The sequence below is a fragment of the Hibiscus syriacus genome, unplaced genomic scaffold, assembly GCF_006381635.1.
Source record: "Hibiscus syriacus cultivar Baekdansim isolate YM2019G1 unplaced genomic scaffold, ASM638163v2 tig00117048_pilon, whole genome shotgun sequence".
NCBI classification, from domain to species: Eukaryota; Viridiplantae; Streptophyta; class Magnoliopsida; order Malvales; family Malvaceae; genus Hibiscus; species Hibiscus syriacus.
Window position 1 is genome coordinate 3,820,581 of NW_024063538.1, and position 21,544 is coordinate 3,842,124.

At 31.8% G+C, this 21,544-nt stretch overlaps 1 protein-coding gene and 1 pseudogene across 1 annotated transcript; one reads left to right on the forward strand and one right to left on the reverse strand.

Moving 5' to 3' along the window:
• Window positions 1-13,120: 13,120 nt before the first annotated feature.
• Window positions 13,121-15,529, reverse strand: LOC120197375 (annotated as a pseudogene).
• Window positions 15,530-16,795: 1,266 nt separating this feature from the next.
• LOC120197376 (zinc finger BED domain-containing protein RICESLEEPER 2-like) lies at window positions 16,796-18,523 on the forward strand. Its single transcript, XM_039198918.1, has 4 exons — window positions 16,796-16,923; window positions 17,505-17,665; window positions 17,721-17,813; window positions 17,898-18,523. The coding sequence occupies exons 1-4, from the start codon at window positions 16,796-16,798 to the stop codon at window positions 18,521-18,523; spliced, it is 1,008 nt and encodes a 335-aa protein (XP_039054849.1).
• The last annotated feature ends 3,021 nt before the right edge of the window (window positions 18,524-21,544 follow it).

A 21,544-nucleotide genomic window follows, 5' to 3' on the forward strand; every position in this document is an offset into this window, starting at 1 on the left:
TTAAGGGAAGGAGATTAAGGTTCTTACCTCGATTTCTTAAATCTAAGCTTGAAATCTTAAAGGCTATTACATTTTTTTCTTGATCCTGTGAGAGGAAAGGAAGAAGAAAAGGGAAGATATTTTGGGGGGATGATGGTTCACGTGAATTCTATAATAATATAGGGGTTTATAACCTTTAAAACCAACTATGGGTAAACTATATTTTTGGTCCCTCTCATTTTTACCTCTGCTTAAAACCATCACTTACCTTTAACCCTTGGTTCTTACTTAAGGCCAATACTTATATAACTTGGTCCAACTATTTTGGGAGGTCTAATTGGCTCAACTTAAAGGTCTCAGGTTGACCCAAACTACTAACCTGTATTTCAGGGTATTAAACAACAAATATTTAAAAGGGTGTTTTATTCTGAACTAAAGTTAAATCCCATTTATGTGGGATGATCTCATATTTGTAAACCCCTCGTCTTTTTCACCCAAGAGTTTGTTTTCTTCATCTCATCTTCTTCATTTTCTTCATTTCCAAGCCAAGCTAAAGATTTAAGCTTTTAGAATTCTAAGTTTCCTTTAAGATTATCAAGGTAAGATTCATGAACTACTCCTCCCAAGCTTCAAATTAAGCTTTTATTTGCAATGTTTGGGCATGTTCACCACAAACGAGTTTTAGTGGTGTTTATGAAAACTTGGGATTTTAATATATTCTTGGGGAAAATTTGAGTTATAGAAATCATCCTAGTACTTCCTTAAGCTCTAAAATGAGTTGGTAACTCAATTTCTTTGTTTTAGCTAGTGCAAGAGAAGTGAGAAAGTTCCAAAGCTAAAGGCAAGGAGAAATTGGTCCTTGTGTGAGTTAATGACGTTTTTCAACAGCATGGAATCAAGGTGACATGATTCTAACTTGTATATACCACATGTAGGTCATTGTATGTGCATTATGGTATGTTTTGTTTATGAAAGCATGCTAGAGTAATTTCATGGCAAGATTTTTATTTTTTGTTTGTAAGCATGAAAGATGATACCTTTTGATCTCTAAAACCTCAAATAAGTCTTAAATAAGTTTTGCTAGTCTTAGGGGAGTGTTTGGGGTGTGATTTGGACACATTTTTGTGCCCAAAAGGGCACTTCAAGCCGTTGATATCGATATAAGAACAATATCGATATTGTTATTCGTGAAAGGAAAAAACAAGGCAAGTTATAAAGGAAGTATCAATACTTCCTCAAGGGGTATTGATACTCGGGGTCTAGTATCGATACTCAGAGGGTAGTATCGATATTGGTGGAAAGTTTCAAATTCCATAATACAATTTTGGTACCAATACTAATGGGAGTGTCAATACTCTGATACTGGTGGAAAGTTTCAGATTCCAGAATACAATTTTGGTATCGATACTAATGGGAGTATCGATACCAAGGGTAGATTATCGATACTCACCATATGATTATTGATATCAGGCGTTTTTCAAAACATCGAAGTTGTGTCGGTATTGATACTGCAAGCACAATATCGATATCATTGCTGATTTTTGGGCAATTTTGTTTTCTTGGTTTGGGTGTTCGAGCTTGGGTGTTTTGAGTTCGTATAAGTTACAAGTATTCAATGCAAATGAAAACAAACAAGTTAACTAATTTCTCACCTAGAAATCAAGCAAGATAGGATGACATAAGATTAGCCTTGTATGATACTCAAGAAACGACTAGGATACTCGAGTTACACTAGTATTATGATGACTGTCATTTGTTTGTAAAATATCCGGATTTCGTACCAGTACAAAATCCGATGCACATAAAATTTCGGATCATACCCTTATGCTCGAACATATTTAGGAAGTGAGCTTCCGATGCACGTAAAATTTTGAACCTCACCCCGTCCTATCGAGGATCCAAGATAGACTAAGAGTTTTAAGTTCTGGTGCACGTAAAATTTTGATTCTTACCCCGAAGCTATCACGTCCTAGATGGCTGGTATGTTGTCTGAGTTGCATGTAAAATTCCTCTGACCACATCACTCGCTATCTCATGTTTGTATGTTTGCTACGCATGTTTATGACTTTACGCACTGATATGTTCATGTAATAAATGCATATATTATTGTATAGTTATTTTCATGGCACTGATCTTGCGATCTTAGTGTATGGAATGTGTTTCCATGCACAGGTTAATACGGGATCGACGAGAAGCCTATCGTACCAATACACTCCAGACCAGACGTTTGCAGAGTATGTCTTGAGTATATTTTAGAGGGCATGTATTATATGGACCTTGTAATTATTTAAGTCATAACTTGATTTTGTTTTAAACATAATTGTTGCATTTGTACGTAATTGGGAGACTCCCATACTTTTGTAAACTCTGAATATGATTTCGATTATGCTACAATGAATATTTTGATGTCATAAACCTTTTGAAAAGAAAATTATCAGTTTAACCATCTCGGTGATTCTGTGTGGCATCGTAATCTATTGATCTTTGTGTCAGACTGGATTACGGTGTTATAAATTGAAACTTTGTTTAGATAAACTTCTTCTGTTATATATTATCTAAAAATGAAAGCAGGGAAACCTACTATAACCGGAAAACGAACACAAGAATAACAAACATCCTATGATATACCCTATACAACACAAAAACTAGAGTTTACATAATATGAGTTATGTCTGCCCCTATATTTAATACAAACAACCTTTCTAATGACCTCAACAACATCATCAATATACCGAGAGCTCCCCCTAAACACCCGATGATTCCGTTCCTCCCATACAAAATATATAAAGATACACCAAGTAGTCTTTAGAATAAAGACCAGGAAAAACTTCACCCTCAATTGAGAGCAAGCCCATTGAAGCTCCTATTTCCACACAGAAACAGGCCTAAAAAACCAAATAAACCAAGAATCCTTTCCCATACAAAATAAGATAAAGGGCAACCAAAGAATAAATGGTTCCTGGACTCCAAACCAGTAGCACACAAAACACAAAAGGGATCAACCACAATACTCATTCTCAACAACCTATCTTTAGTACTCAAATGATCAAGAATAGCCAATCAACTTATAAAAGAATGTAATACCCTAAAATTTTCTAGTGACTAAAATATAGGTTTTGAAAATTTAGTGGCTAAAGTATAAACTTAAAAAAGTTTAAGGACCAAAATCATAAATTTTAAAAGTTATATATTTTAGACTTTAAAGGAGCATTTGGATTAAAACAAAAATTTTAGTGGGAATCAGATTTTCGGTACGGGATTTATGTTAAAAACTATAAAGCTGTAAAGTTCAGTATTGAAATCAGATAATCGTATCAAACCAGAATTTTACGAAAATTTTAAGGATGTTAGAACATAGTTGGAAATATTAATTTCATATTTTAGATCAGATAAATTTGGATCAGAACAATGCAATTTTTCAGATTTGACTAAAGCAGTGGAATTTTAGTGACTAAAATGCAATTTTTAAAAATTGCATTGCCAAAGTGAAAATTTGAACCCAAGTTGATTCATTTTTGACCAAGGAATATTTTAATGGAGAATATGACAAAGGAAATTGGTAATTTTTAAGTTTCATTAATGGCAAAAATGGAATTTCCTAATAATTGAATAAAAATTCAATTATTTCCATTTTAAGCCATGTGTTAAGGCTAATTATCATAGAATAATCAAGAAAAGTTGAGCATTTTCAGCTTCTTCCTCTCCAAGGGCCGAAACTTGAAGTTCTTTAAGGTAAAAGTTTTAATTTTTTAGAGTTATTTACTTGATTTTTGAGTTTAGTTATTAGATAGAGAATTAATCTACATGAAATTCTCTATCATTTGGTACCAAAATTTCATGGTGAAGATGATTGTGTGATGAGATTTGATGATTAGGGTTATGAAGAGTTTAGTGATTGTAAAGAATTGTTGTAGGATTTTTATATTTTCATGTTAGTGAATATTTCCAAAGCATGTACAATGATTAGAATTAATTGTACATGTGTATCTAAGATTTGGCCATGTTAGGGTTTATGAGAATGATGAGATTTTGATTTAATTTGATGTTGTGATGATTGAAAATGCATGAATTTAATCATAGGAGGTTGAATTCATGCTTGAAATTGAACAAAAAGTCCCATAGGTGACCTGAATGTATTCGACCATAGGGAAACAAATTGGGGGGGAAATGTTGTAACATCCCAAATTATGGGTTAGTGACTAAATTGTAAAATTTTAGAATTTGGTGATTAAAGTGGAAAATTTGAAAAGTTCAATGATTTATGTGGAGATAATCCCTGGAAGTTTTTAGTAATTATCCAAAGTAGTAAAGGGCAAAATGGTCATTTGACAATAAAGATATTTTTATCCCCTTTAATAGGAGATTAAAACGTGGAAGATGAAAACATTTCATCTCTTCTTCCTTTCTTCTTTCTCCTCCCGTAGGAGCTCAAGGGCAAAGGTAAGTTTCTTCATTAGTTGATTATTTGTTCAACTAAAGGTTGGGTTTTGATCATTGGATGGTAATTAAGCTTAAGGAAAGCTTAATTGGTTCTAAAACAACAAGATGAAAGGTATAGGAGAGATTAAGATTTTGAGTTTTTGAATGAATCTTGAAATAAGTTGATAAGTTGAATTTTAAGTTGAATTTGACTTGTCAATAGTTGAATTAAGAGATTTGGAGTGATAGAAAGGAATTTAGAACATGTTGAAATTTGAGTATAATTCTTGAATTTCATTAAGAGGAGAGGATTTTGAGAATTAAGATGGATTAAATGAGTACAAATGGGCTTAAGTATGTGTGTTTGAGTTTAGTATATAGAAGAGGTTGAAATATGAAGTGTTTAAGATGAAATGAAGTAAATTTCGTGCTGAAAATATGATTTCTGGGCAAGGGGAATCGGTACCCATTCAAGGGAATCGGTACCCATTCAATGGGGAATCGATACCCCTCAAGCGAACCAGAAATTCCAGAATCTCATAGGGGAATCGATTCCCCCACAGGAGGGAATCGATTGGGGAATCGATTCCCCCTAAAGGAAAAATATGAATATTGGTTTAATAAGTTCGTTTAAGTTGCTAGTATCCAATTACAAGGTGTAGGTATCTAATGATTGCCTCAAAATGTACATTTATGTAGATTCTGCGCGTAAAGCAATTCCAGAACATTTGGCAAGTAAGATCGATCAAGGGAAAGATAAGAGATTGGAATTGACTAGTGAGGCCAAGGTGAGTGCATACTAGTGATATGTAGTGTTTAATGGAAATAAGACTTGCGATGAGTCTATTTCCTAGAGTAATATGCATGAAGTCTGGACATGATTATGTGTTGTTATAATTATATGTGATTATCTGTATTACATTGATTATATGTATGCATGACTAAAGATAATGATATGTTTTGTATATGCTATATGATTTATGTAAAACTTTATTATGTAATAATGGAAAAAACATGGAATAAGTTATATGATAGAGTCATAAGAAATGAAATGAACATAAGAGAATAAGATAATCAAGTATAAGTCATATGATATGGTATAAGTGATTATACGAGAAATTTTAGGAGACTCTACGAGGATAGTATAAATTCGAGGGCATAACATAAATAAGGATACATAAGTATATAGGGAAGATTGATAAATTAAAGGAACTATGGTTATGTTTTAAAGTGAAGAGCTACAAGTTTATTAAAGACTATTGTGGAAGTCATGAGAAATTGAACTAAATAAATAGATGGTTTATGTGAGTGGAAAAGGAAATGATATAAATAAGTGGAAATTATTTAAGATAGAATGAGACTAATTGAACCTGTAATATAAACTTTATAAATGAGTACTTGGGTAAAATCATTATGATACAATTATAGAGTATTACTATACAAATTATATTAAAATGATATATGAGAATATGAGTAAGTTTATAGGTTATTGATAGGACATATAAGAATATATAAATGTATGATGATATGAAAAAGGGAATTAAGTTTAATGATGTTGAACCCTATGAGTAGAGGTTATGTGATTATAAGTAACATGATTATATGATCACAAGATATGATACATGATATGAGATATGAAAGAGAAAATATGTTATATGAAATATTATACTATGTGATTTATAAAAATGTTATACGCGTAGGTAACCATGTGTTTATATGTATGGGATATGTGATTTATATGACAATGAGCTATGTGAAAGGACTACATGACTATGTGTATATGTGAATGTATGTTAACATAAATTAATGCCCATGTTGTGTCATGAGAGCTAGGGGTATAGTTGGAATGCCAAGAGTCGAGGGTCTATGTGGTCCTTCGGGATATATATGTATTCTTTGGAACATGTGTGAAGTCTGGTGAGACACATACTTGATCCTTGGCATATGTATATGATTATTAAGGAATGATATGTGGTCCTTCGGGACATATATGTATTCTTTGGAACATGTGTGAAGTCTGGTGAGACACACTTGATCCCTAGTATATGTATATGATTCTTAAGGAATGATATGTGGTCCTTATGGACATTATTATATGGCACTATGGTGCAATTCTATGTGGCACTCCGGTGCAATTATACGTGGCACTTCGGTGTAATTATACGAGCTGTGGTGATAGCATAGTGCACAACCTCTATAGACTCACATATCTATAGTTCTCACATGTGTACATGGGCTTTGAAAAGAGAACATAATTTGATATAATGATATGTGTATTTCTCGTGACATGGTAGAAGTGCATATATGTCATGGTGATATGAGATGCTATGCGTTTATGTATATATGATTATAGAAATTAGTAATGTATTGTGGCATATTAAAATATATAATATGTTTATATTCATTATATGCTCATATGACAGAATTGAAGTAATGACAAGGGAATTAGTAAGGATAAACAGATTGGTGATATGAGAACAATGTATGTGATATATGTATATGATGTGTGATATGAATTGCATGATATGATATGTGTGATAGGGTTTATGGTATCTGTTACATAATATACATGAAATATGTTGATGTATATGTAAATGAGTTGTATAATTTGATAGCATAAAACAGTCATGCATGATTAGTGGGTATGAATTCCATTAGATGTGTTTTTCTTTATGCCTCACTAAGTCATCAACTTAGCGTGTGAGTGTTTCACATGCAGGTTATAGAAAGTGAATATAGAAGCTGTAAGGAGCAATACAGGTCAGCATGTCCCTTACAAGATTTCAGATCAGAAAATAGATGAGTTAAATGATTTTTGTTATTTTGAATACAGTTGGCATATACTCATTGGTTGAATTAAGTATGCTCTGATTGATTTTGGTTATTGTGGTCAGTTTATGTAACTAAACCGCTTTTACTTTAATGAAATGCTTAAAAAAATTCTTTGAATTTTGTCACGAGTCAAAGTTTGAAAAGTCAATGTGACACCTCATACTCGTATCTGGGTCGGATACGGGTTGGGGGTGTTACAAATGTTAAAAAATTTCCTATGGATTAGAAATGATATCAGAAGTATTCTATATTGTTTGGAGATTGATTTGGATCAATTTGGAACCTTAAAGTGCAAAAGGGCTAGTTTACAAGTTTTTGAAATTATGGGATAATATTGTAAGGTTGAAATATTTGAAGGATTCAATGTTGATTATTGATATTTGTAATTCTGGAAATTTTGTTGGAAAGTTGTTTGGAAACCAAATTGCAAATTTGGTAAAATTGGAGGTGGAATTCTAAAGGTTCCAAAACCTTGGGGACTTGTTTGCAAGTTATTAAATGTAGAAGTATTATTTGGGTAAATTATTGAATTCTGTAAAATTTATTAATATGCTGAATTTTGAATTGAATATTGAGTTGGGGTTGAATTACAAATTTATAAGGTTAGGTAGTTGAAAATCGAAAGTTAGGAAAGTTTGAGTTGAAATTATAAATGTTTGGAATGTTGAGGTATTGATTTTTATTAAAGTGATGGAATTTTTGTAATTAATGTGCAATGATCTTAATGGTGAGGAACCATTATGAACTAAATGGAAAGGTTAAGGTGAATTCTAAAAAGAATTCACAATTTATGGCTTATTTGTGTAAATTAGCAAAAGACGAAGGGTTGAGGATGAAAATAAATATTCATGGATTTGTATGAGTATTTTGAGAAGTTAGAAATTATAGTGGAGATATGATTTAGTTTGATATCGTTTTAATCCCTGTTTTATTTTATAAATTTTCCTGTTAAAATCAGCTTGTGTTAGTACGATATTAATATGTAGTTTGAATACTTTGTGTTATTATTTGATATTGTCAGACCACGATAAATCTAGTAATTCTAACGATTCAAAAGGAAAAGGAAAAGCACGTGATTAGGAATATCGCGTACAAGGTACTACAGTGAGGCAAAGATGAGTGCATTTATTTATTTAATTATTTTGATTGATGACGACTTGCGATAAGTCAACCTCATTCCAATTTACAACAGGATATATAAAGTTTATAAAGAATATTTTTATACTATTTTATATCAGTTTTATGAATGATTTAGGGTATGAACTGCCCAAGCATGATATTTTTGATGATGGATTTTATTATGATACATGATCCCATTGTATGTTAAATTGAGAATTGTTGGTACACTTGGCATGCTATTAGTTGAGTATTTTTCAGTTAACAACTTTGGTACTGTAACATCCTCAATACCGGGTTAGTGATTAAATTGTAAAGTTTCAGAATTTGGTGATTAAAGTAGAATAATTGAATAGTTCAAGGATTTATATGGGAAATATTGTGTAGGATTGAAATGCAATGAAGGAGGAATTGAAGGACAAAATGATCATTTGTAAGGGAAATAATTTGATTTGTTATGGCTATATATGTTTCCACGTGGAAGTGAAGGAAGTAAAAAAACAAGCTTCCAGAGTTCTCTTCCTCTTCTTCTTCCTTCCTACGTAAGAGCAAAAACAAATGTAATTTTTCTGGTTAGTTAGTTTCTTGTTGAATTTAAGGTTGGTTTCTGATCATTAGATGATAACTAAGCTTAAGGAAAGCTTAAGTTATCTTAAAATCAAAGGATGATGAGGTTATGAGAGATTAAAGATTAGGAGCTATTGAATGAAATCTTGGAATAGAGTTCTTAATAAGAATTGGAAGTTGGATTTGACTTGTCATCAAGCTAATTAAGGAGTATGAAGTGTTAGAATTAAATTTAGAACATGTTGCAAAGTTGGTGTAATTTTTGAATTACATATGAAGGATAAGATTTTGAGGTTAAAGAGGTTCTTATTGAGTAGAAATGAGTTTTAGCATGAGTAGATGAACTAAGAATATGTAAAGGAATGAAATAGGAAGTGTTGAGCTGGAAATGAAGTAATTCTCGTGCATAAAAGGTGAATTTTGGGCTGGTGTGTATCGGTACACATCCAACATATACCGATACATCAAGGGCAAATTTCCAGAAAATATTTAGAGTGTATCGATACACCAATTAAAATAAAAACATCGAATGTAATTTGTGTACCGATACATAAGTAGTGTATCGATACACACGTTAAGGGATGTATCGATACACTGTAGAGTGTACCGATACCTACCTTAATGAAGAAATCAAACTAATATTTCTTTTAGTCTAAGAAGTGATAGATTAGAATATACCAATTAGTATATTGATATGTATCAAAGTATTATTATGTAGATTTAGAGCGTAATCCCGTTCTGAAACAATCAAAGAATTAAGATCAAGTCAAAGCAAGCAAGGCTAAGGTAAGTGCATACCCTAGATAGAGTATGTAGAGATAGACTTGCGCTAAGTATGTGTCTTATAGTTGAATTCATGATTTTATATCCATGTACTTGCATTTATATACATTTTTATATATTGATGTTATAGTGATTTCATGCATAATTCATTTATGCTTTAATATGATATTATATGAATGAACGCCATTACAAGAGAATCAATCCAGGTATGTGAAATATTGGAAATGATCATATTTGTGCATGTGAAGTGAATTATGTGTTTATATGAAAAGTTATAAAAGAGATATGAAATGAGAAATGTATTCATATTTAAGCACATGTTATTCAATATGAGAACTGCAGGTATAATTGGCATGCCAAGAGTCGAGGGATTTTCAGTGGCCCTTCGGGAAAAATATTCAATGCCTCTAGTGGGAATTTATTTGAGTTGTGGTGACAGCATTCGTGCACAACTTCAGTGTACTCGCGTACCTCATGTTCTCAATAATGTACATGGGCACCTAAAGATAAATTAAACGAAAATTATTATAAGCAGTGAAAGTTCATTTGTGCATATGATATTTATATATGTTATAGTGTAGTATACTTGTACATTGCAATGTCATAATAGATTGATGGTAGTACATGTTCATGATTTTATTGTTATGTGTTTATTATTATGCCTCACTAAGTCTATGACTCACTAAGTCTATGACTTAGCGTGTAAGTGATTTACACATAGGTACCAAGTATCAAGAAGAACAAAAATAGGAGTGGCAAGAACAACATCATTACTAGAAGATTAGACCAGAAGTAACTGATAAAGTATGTATTTTGTTGTATATAGTGTGTTGTCATGTAAGAAATGTGTTAGTTACGAATGCTCTGATCGATTTTGTATTGTTTTGGTCAACTTATGTAAAGTAACAACTTTTATTTTAATGAAAGTTTAAAATTTCATTGAGTTTCTTTAAGAGTCAAAGTTTGAAAAGTCAATGTGACACCTCAGACTCGTATCTGGGTCGGGTACGGGTTGGGGGTGTTACAGGTACATTCGTGTACCAATGTTATCAGTTATCATATCAGCTTTGGTACTTTCATGTACCAATGTTCTGTACCGTTGATGTTCAGGTTATGATTGCACTGAAGTGCGTCATATCTCAGTATTAGTTTTGATTTACATCATGTTGTGCATAGTGCGCACTTTACTCACGTATCTTATATTCTCTTCCAGATGACAGAAAACATGATATGATTATGTTATCGTGTATTGTTTATTAGAATTTTCATGAGTTCATGATTTAAAGGAAATTTCAGGTCTCAATAAAGAAATCGACTTGGATAAATTGGTTTGCTAGTTTAATGTTTTAATTAGAATTATTTTATTTATGTTTATGATATTTTCATATTTTCTCACCTTAGATTATTATTGTCTCACTAAGTTATGATGATTTTCATTTGTAGGTTTTAATAAGGATAAGTTCGAGCAATAAGGAGCCACTAGAGCATCTTTTTGGAAAGACATACATTTCATCAGTATCATTAAAACATTTATGATGTTACTTTTGACTTTTAGTGGCATGTATAATTATGTCAGTAGTTATATTTATCATATTTATTTTAAATAGTCTGTAATAGTAAACTAGAACTACTTTAGTTTATTTTATTTAGTTTAGTTTTATCAGTATTTATGCATGAAAAGAACATGTTATATTATTATGTTTTAAAAAGATTTCACGAAAAGACATGGTTTGGTAAAATCACTAGTTAAGAAATGAATTTATTTTCCTACGACAAAGAATTTATTTATAAATTGAGATAATCATAAAATAGTTTTTAATATTAAATAGAAACGTTTTAAAATGAAATAAAGTTTTAGGTAAATCTCAGTTTAGTAAATATTTTGTGAGTTAATGTGACATCTTTGATTCGTATATCAAGTCGTATACTAGATAAAGGTGTTACAAAGAATATTTAAGAATATGGAGAGGAAATCAAATAAGTTTATGTCAATATACACGGGCCTGCATACCTCTAATCTCACCGCATATCCGAGTAGTAGAAACCTCTTGCCCAATACGAACGGAAGCTATAATAGGAGTAGCCTCTTCCCGAAGCTTGAAGAATTTCCTTAGACTCCAACTGGTGTTGATCTTGCTCTCAAAATGCCAAAAATCAACACCCTTGAGTGATTAAAAATTTAAGCTTTAACGTAGTCTTGGAGAAGTTTGAAAACATTTTTTAACATGAGGTGATTAAAAATCAATATCTGAGCTGGGTTAGACACATGTCATTTCTCAAGCAATCTCTCTATGAAAAAAATCATAAACTCTAAATTTTAAACCTCGAACCAAAAAAATAAACTAAAGTTGTGAAAAAGTCTAGTAGAGTTTTCTACGGAGCTGGTTCGAAACAAAAAGAAACCCCAAAATGGATGCCTTCTACATGGTTGAGTATTGGGAATTATGCGAGTGTGTATGGTGGTGGGTGGTGATCGATGATGGTGACAGAACCGATACTTGGAGATGATGAATGGATTTAAGGACTAGAGATTTTAAAAGCTTGGGGTGATTTTAAAATTTTAGAAATATTTTGAGAGTTTTGTTTTAATATTTGAGAAAAATATGAGGATTTTTCTAAAAATATATATACCATTTTAAGTTTTTTTTATTTAATATTTTTAAAATTTATAAATATGACATATGTAATTTAACAACGATTTTTAACTGTTGTTACAGTTGAGGAACCGAAAGTGACAACGTTTCTAACATTAGGTATCTAAATGATTTAAAAAATAGTTTAGGCACCTATCTGTAAAATAGGTATATTTTGGGCTCTCATTTTATAATTAAGCCTGTTTCTTTTGGAAAACTTCTTTTAGGGTAAATTGCACTCATAACCACAAGAAGATCTTAAATTGACAACCAATCTTTCAATATTTAAAATTAGACTATTTAATTATTTAAATGATGTCAATCAAATCAACGCCATTAACCTTTGGCAAGGAAAATTGCGTGTCAGTTAATAAAATTTATATAATTATACATACAATTCTTAATACTTATAAATTTCATCAATTTAGTCCTAATTTTAATTTAATTCAATAAATCTAATCTTTCAATCAAATAGTGATGTGTCAACTTCTTTCTTCAAATTAGGTTAAAATGATCAATCTCATAATGAATTTTATGCAGTATTCAGTTTGAATTAGTTGACCATACGAGGATTATAAAAAAAAGCTTACATTAAGCATAAACCCCAATGTATTATAATTATATTATATATACCCTAACTAAAGTTATAAGAGAGATTTATTGAGGCACAAGAAATATACATTCTTCTTCTGAGATCTGTAAAGTAATCAGCAACTTCCCATCATGTGTTTTGTAAAGGTAAAAAAATCAGGTGTATTGGATTGTTCTATGAAGTATGGCATGGAAAATATATAGAATTTCTGGATTTTGGCTTGAGCATCAAATGCAGATGCAAACTCAGAACAGAACAGAACAGAACAGATATTCAATGTTCAATCACCATCTTCAGAATAGAAGCAGTAATGCAGTACTCATTGTTAATATTATGGAGCAGGAGCCAAACCAACCGAAAACTCGAATTTCCTGTGAAAATTCACATCAAAGAAAATACAATGGAATAGGAAGGTAAAAGAACATACTGCAGCAATTTTATACTTCCAACTGTAATGAATATAGAAGCTACTGATCGGTCCCAAAGGCGTACAACTAAATTCGAATCCGTATTGTGATTCGTGTTATTAAGAAATCAATCCGGAGGTACAGTGTATGAATGCAGTACTGGCAAGTAAAATACTACACAACATATGGCATTAAGATGCTTCTTATTGAAGTTAGTGCGTCAGGTTTAGCATTGGTGGAACGGGCTAACGGCATGATTGTTCGGTTGGTAACACAGGATGAAGCAGAACTCCGGTTAGGCCTGTAAACGAACCGAACGTTCAATGAACCGTTCGTGAACCGTTCGGCGGGAAGTTCGTTTATGTTCGTTTATTTATTAAACGAATGAACCTGAACAAGATTTGTGTTCGTTTAATTAAATGAACAAACACGAACAAAGAGTTCGTTCGTTCATTTACGTTCGTGAATGTTCGATAATATGTTCGTTTATGTTTTATCATTTATGTTCGTTTATGATCGTTCATTTATGTTCTTTTATGTTCGTTCGTTTATGTTCGTTTATTAGCCTAATTTCTCTATGCCCATTTAAAAATATTAAATCTCAATAAATTTTAATCTGATACCCATAAATATTTTAAAATTCATTTAATTTTAAATACAAATTAAAAAAAGCCCAAAACAATCAAATAAAATATAATCCTAAAATTGTTGGGAAATAAAAAAATATATTTTCGTTTACGTTCGTTTATGTTCATTTATTATGTTCGTTCGTTTGTTATCGTTTATGTTTGTTTACATCCGTTAGTTCATTTGCGTTCGTTTATCATTTAAATGAACGAACATGAACAAACACAAACAATCTACATTCCTTAACGAACGAACAAAACAAGAAATTTTTTGTTCATTTATGTTCGTGTTGGTTCATTTGTTCGTTTAAAGTTAAACAAACGAACATGAACATACCTCCGTTAGTGTTCGTTCGGTTCGTTTACAGGCCTAACTCCGGTCGCAGGTAATTTCTGGAAATAGTTAGACTGCATTGGTTTGGCCTAGTGACACTGGCATTTCTGATAACAAATTGACACACCTATGGCTATTTGGCATCTTGCCAGCATCATATGAACAATCAAGTAACATAAATTTCAAGGTTGGGAGAAAACATCGTACCTTCAAAGGCGGCAATGATGAATCTGCGGACGAAGATTTAAGTCCCTTAAACCCGATGTCGTATGATATGCTCCCATCGGGTTTAAACAGTCCAAAATTCCTCTCAGAAGTTGGTCCAGGCTTCATATTCTCATTAAAGATTGCAAAAACGTATGCCTTGACCACATTTTTTGGTCTGAGTGGTGTTCCTTTCATCTTCGCAAGCCTTTTCCGCAAATTGTAATTATATGTCCGTGCATTACTTGCAGTCGCCGCAGCTTCGTTCTCATCACCGTGTGAAGCCCATCCGGTTTCGGTGATGATGACTTCCATCTTTCCAAATCCGGCATTTTCTAACGCAGCATATGCTGCATCGATCTGAGCATCAAGCAGGTTATCATAATGCAACTTAGTTTTCGGATCATCTGCTCCTTCTGTTGGTAGGAAGAGAGCATAATTGATATCAATTTGGTCTTTATTATACATGTAGGCTAGAAACGGGTAAGCATTTAAACAGAACGGCGACCCGATTTGTGAAAAAAACTCTAAGAGTGGCTTCATGTACTGAACAACATTATCTTTGAATGCACCCGATGGAGGGAAGGTCTCACCAAAAACAGCCTGTGAATGAGCCGTGGTAACCTGAACCACATGACTTAATTTAAGCTTATCTAATGCATTGTAAACGTTCTTAACCGCGCCCAGAAGAAATCCCGAAAATTCGTCACTCCCTCCTAAGACTTCATTCCCTATAGCGATCCCACGAATCTGCGTATAGGGAAGATACTCCTGCACGTTGTCCCTGACCCAATTCATAGCATGATCTGCATTAGCACTCCCAGCTCTGTCCCACTGAATGCTTCGATGACACTGTGATTAAAATCATAAATCCGAACATTCTTTATTTTCGACGACCTAAGAAGTGTGACGACTTCATTCGGTGAGAGTATGTTATTTGCAATTCTTCCATAGTTAATGCCGTACGTTCCGGTGAATGCTTGCGCAGACACAGCTGCTGGAGAAAAGATTAAAAAAACAACCTCTTGATCAGCCATCAAATGTCTTAAGCACAGATGCTTGAAGTCACATGAATGTTATGCACTAGTAAACCATCTCCATGGATCAAAGTTCAATCGAAGAAAACCTCTTATTTCGACGAGACTCTAATCGAAACATTATCCACTGATTTCCTATTTACTCTACTACCTAACAAGACACAATACATTCAAATCCAAATCCAAAGAGCAGCTTCTTAGTTGAAGTAAACCATCTCCATGGATCAAAGTTCAATCGAAGAAAACCTCTTATTTCGACGAGACTCTAATCGAAACATTATCCACTGATTTCCTATTTACTCTACTAACCCTAACAAGACAACAATAGCATTCAAATCCCAAAATCCAAGCAAAAGAGCAGCTTCTTAGTTGACAACATCTATACTTTCACCATAGCTTAAACTCAACAAAACATAAGAATAACCAAAATCAAGAAACTATGAATCCAATTCATATAAAAGGTGAAGTTTCATCAGACTCATACAACAACCCACTGCCCATTTAAATTTTAAAACCCATTTAAATTTTAAAACTAATAAATAAATAACCTAAACTAATGTAAACTTTTCACACCCCCGAGCTTTCGCCTTTCATCAGCTCATTCCTTCTCTCTCTATCTCTCTCTCAGTCTCTCTAATCTCGATTCAGGTTAGTTTTCTAACTTAAAAATTCTAGATTTTCTCTTTGATTAGTTTACATCTCTCCTTAAAATTTTAATCACTTGTTTGATTTAGGGTTTGTGATTTGATATCGTTTTTGTGTTTAGGAATTAGCATAAATTGTCAGAGGCCTGGCGAATTTCAACTTTCTTTCCAATTGCATATTTACCCAACTTCTTTACAATCCAAATGAGAATGAGCTTTAGTAATTAAATGGTATTTAAGTTCCTTTGGAAAAGTAAAAAGCGGGCCACCACAGAATTTGAAAATTGAAGTCCAGTGGTCTAACAAGTAAAACAATGACAAAACTAAATATTTTTTATGCAAATTGAAAATTTTGAGGGTAAAGCGATAATTATAATGAACAAGTAGGGAACCATTTGCTTTTATCCTTTTTCCCTGTATTTGGTTTATTTATCACTCCAGTGTAAATATTCTACTTGATATTTTTGGTGTCAGTCTTTAAATAGTCATTCGTGAAATGTATTCTTTTGTAATAAAAAAATGGTATTTAGTTATGCTTTCTGATTTATTTTGAGTTATGTTATCTTAATGTGATTATTTATTACTTTTTTTTACTTCTCATATTTTGCTGTAGATATCCAATATGGCAGCATCTGCTAAGGGAAGTGTTTCACCCCCTTTATCAAATTCTACAAATTCAACGACTGAAGCTTCAAGTCAAATCAACAACACAAGAGGGACTGCAAGTAAACGGAAAGCTATTCCTTTAAGGTCAGAAGTATGGACTCACTTTACTAAGTTTTTAAATAGTGAGGGTAAAGGCAAGGGTAGATGCAATCATTGTGAGAAAGAATTTTGTTGTGATGGGAAAAAAATGGAATTGGCTCATTAATATATCACATGAAACAATGTAAGAAAAATCCTAACAACATTGACACTAATCAAAGCAATTTAGTGTTACCTAGTAAGGATATTCGAGGAGAAGTAGGACATCTCACAACTTGGAAATTTGATCAAGAAACAACTAGAAAGGTTTTAGCCCAAATGATTGTGACTGATGAATTGCCTTTCAAGTTTGTTGAGAGTGAAGGATTTAGAAAATTTATGTCTGTAGCATGCCCCAAGTTTCGTATTCCTTCAAGATTGACTATAACTAGAGATATTTATCAGTTGTACTTGGATGAAAGGACTAAGCTGAAACAATATTTAAGAATTTCATGTTCTAGAGTTTGTTTAACTACTGATACGTGGACCTCTATGCAAAGAGTTAATTATATGTGTCTCACTGTGCACTTTATTGATAACGATTAGAAATTGAATAAGAAAATCATAAGTTTTTATCCAATTTCTAGTCATAAAGGAGATGCAATTGGGCTGATGATTGAAAAATGCTTATTAGATTGGGGGATTGATAAGTTGTTCACTGTCACCGTTGACAATGCAACTTCGAATGATGTTGCTATTGGTTATTTAAGAAAGAGATTTAGTCCTCGAGGGGGTTGCATTGCAAATGGTAAATATTCATATAAGATGTATTGCACATATTGTGAATTTGATTGTTGTTGAAGGTTTAAAGGAAATGAACAAATCTGTTGCACGTGTTAGGGGGGCTGTGAAATATGTGAGACAATCTCCAGCTAGATTGAAAAAGTTCATGGAGTGTGTTGAGATGGAAAAAATTGAGAGCAAAAAAATGTTATGTCTTGATGTTTGTACTAGGTGAAACTTTACATATTTAATGTTAGACACTGCTGAAAAATTTGAGAGAGCTTTCGAGAGATTTGAGGAGCAAGATACAAATTTTAGGGCTGAACTTGAGTTAGGAGAGGGCTGGCCAACTGTAAATGATTGGACTTGTGTTAGAAACTTGAGGGATTTCTTGGAACATTTTTATGAAGTCACTTTGCGAGTTTCAGGTACTTCATATGTCACATCTAACAATTTTTTTGATGAACTTACTGAAATTTGCATACTTTTAAGGGATGTTCAATTAAGTGCTGATGTTGAATTTAGTGTTATGGCCATGAGGATGAAAGATAAATTTGAGAAATATTGGGGTGATATTGAGAAGATGAATATGCTTGTTTTTGTTGGCTGTGTTTTAGATCCTAGGCAGAAATTAAGTTATCTTGAATTTGCACTTAATGAGATGTATGATTCAAAAAAAAGTTTTGAAGTGATGCAAAAGCTGAAAGAGACTTTGAATGAATTGTATGATGAGTATAAGTCTCGAGTCTCTAGTGATGGAAACCATTTAAATGTGAGAATTTCTGAACCGCAACAAAAAGTGAAAAGACGCATGAAAGATTTGTATAAAAGGCGTGTGATTGAAATTGGTGGTGAGGATCAAACATCTGAATTAGATAAATAGGGGAGGCTGTTGAGAATTATGATGATGAATTTGATATCTTGTCATGGTGGAAAGTCAATAGCCCTAGATTTCCAGTTCTGTCAAATATGGCCAAAGATGTATTAGCTATACCGCTTTCTACCGTCGCTTCAGAGTCTGCATTTAGTACCGGTGGACGTGTGCTTGATCAATTTAGGAGTTCTTTAACTCCTAAAATGGTACAAGCTCTTGTGTGTACTCAAGACTATATTAAAAAGTCATCAACCGAAGAGGATATCAAGAAGTTTGAAGAACAAATTCAAGAGCTTGACAAGATTGATAATGGTATGTTGATTCTTTATTAATTAATTTTAATTTAATAAGTGAATTTACTTTGAGGAGAATTGACACAACATTAATTGATTTAATCATTTTAACTTTTAGATTTATCTTGGAATGCATTACAACCTACCCTCAATTCATGAGCTCATAGGATTCTGCACTGCAGCACTGTGAGTATGACTGTATGAGTTGAAGGGTATGCATTGATTGTAAATTGCATTATTGCAATGTATTTTTTAATTTATATATATGTTTTTTTATACTGTATTTTTAGATTTAAAATAATATCTTTTTCTTGTAGAGATAATGCAAATGGAATTTTTTTTGGGAGGATTCAGTTGGTGCAAAAGGAGTATTTTGAATACTGTTTTTTTGTGGTAATTTCTTCCCTTACATTCATTTTTAATAAGAGCTTCATCAACCTGAAATAAGATTGTATTACATTAGATTGAGTTAGCTTAGCACTTATAATTTTAGCATTGGTTGATACTTAATAGATATATTTGATGTTTATACCTTGGATTGTTTTTATTGTTTTTGATAGATCGAACTGAATTTTGCATCTCTTTATTTTTATATTGTGCACTGTGCATGTAATATGTTCTCTTATGATATGAATTATTCTGCACTTGATAGAGAACATCTTGGTTGGTATGGCAGCATCAGTAAACAACTTAGTAGTTAGCACAACCTTCTTCATGCACCAACACTTAAATTGTAAACTGTTTGTATACTGAATTATGCTTGGTTTGTATACTGAATTATGCTTCCAGTTCTGCATTCTGCACTTTGTTCTGATTTATTTGGTAGAAGTGCAATATTGTTGGTTATTTTTGAACTAAATTGATAGATACAAATATCTTATTTTAATATAATGTTTGAATCAAATTAATTAGATATTGTAAACTGTTTTTTAATTAAAAAAATATTAAATTCAAAAATTTTAAAAAATTTTCGATTAATTCAAAAATTAACCGAATTAACCGAAATTTGTTCGGTTCGGTTAATTTTTTCATAAAAAAGTTCGATTCGGTTAATGGTTAAAGAATTTTTTTTTTGATTAATTCGGTTATGGTTAATTCGGTTCGATCGGCCACCGTTTTAACCGAATGAATACCCCTAGGTGAGTTGGTGTCTTGCTTTAATTCGTTTGTTATTGGTCAATGCTTACTTGCCATTTCTCAAGTTTTGAACTTTGGTTTTTTACCCACTAGCTTTCCTCTTAGGCTGTCACACGCGCCAAATGTGGGAAGAATTGTTTTTGGGTAAAGTAAACAAATGGTCCCCAAACTATAAAGTATTCTTTATTCATTCCTTCAACTATTAAAAAATTATAAAATAGTTCATAGACTATATGATACTGTTTTGTTAAGTCCCCAACTATTATAAGTTACAAAATGGTTACCAGACTATTCATATCATTTTTCGTTAAAAAATTAATAGTCGTCTGAGTTGAACGTTTAATCTATTGACTGACATATGAATAAAATCAGACTCAAAAATTATTTGAGTTGTATTTTATGGATTGATTCTCCTTTTACTTATGTCATTGAGTCAGTGCTTGAAACTTTATGACGTCGAACCAATAATTAAAAGCAATAGTCGTGCTCGTAGACATCACTAAAATATAATTTTTATTATGTCTAAGTCAACAGATTAAAGTCCAACTCAAAAAGCCATTAGTTTTTTAACAAAAAATGATGAGTTTGAAACATATGAATAATCGAGTAATCATTTTATAACTTTTAATAGTCAAGAGACTCAACAAAATAACACCATATAATCGGGAATTATTTTGTAACTTTTAATTGTTAGGAGACTCGACAAAATAACTCTATAATCAGGGATCATTTGTGTACTTTACCCTTGTTTCTTGGCTCAAGGGTAAACTACTCCGACAGTCCATAAATATTTAAAGACCTTGCACTTTTGTTACTGAACTTTTAAAAATCACGCTAGAATCACTGAATTTTTTTAAGGAATATGTTTACAATTGTTATATCTAATATAAATATTAGGGTAAACTATGTATTTAGTACATAAAATTTCACTTTTAGTACGTTTTAGTACCCAAACTTTCAATTTTTACAAAATATACCTAAAGTTTAATTTTTTTTCTTATTTTAATATCCACTGTTAATTGCCGTAAAAAATTAACGACTGAGTTGAAGTGACATTTTTAAATTATTTTTATTATTTAAATTCTTATTTAATTAGTCTTATTCAACTAATACGTGTGACCACCATATTAGAAATGGAACAAAAGGAAAATCTCCTTAAATGACTTGAACCCGGGCATCCTTGGGCGCCTAACCATCTAGACTAGGCAGAACACTGAGATTAATTTGCTGAAATTTGTATTTAACTTATATAAACTATAACTATAAAATAAAAGAAAGTTATTAGTTCTATTATTTGAACTTAAGGAATTTTATTTTATTTATTTTATTTTAAATTGAAATGATAAATTATTTAATTTTAATTTAATATTTTACAAGTTAAATAATAATTTTGGTATGTATTACATCAATTCTTAATCTGATTTATCGGTTAAATGTTTGAATATTTTTTTGATATGTCTTAAGTTCAAATAATAGATCTAATAAAGTTCTTTCATTTTATAGTTATAATTTATATAAGTTAAATACACATTTCAGCAAATTAATCTCAATGTTATGCCTAGCCTAGATGGTTGGACGCTCTTCTTTGTTCCAAGAATGC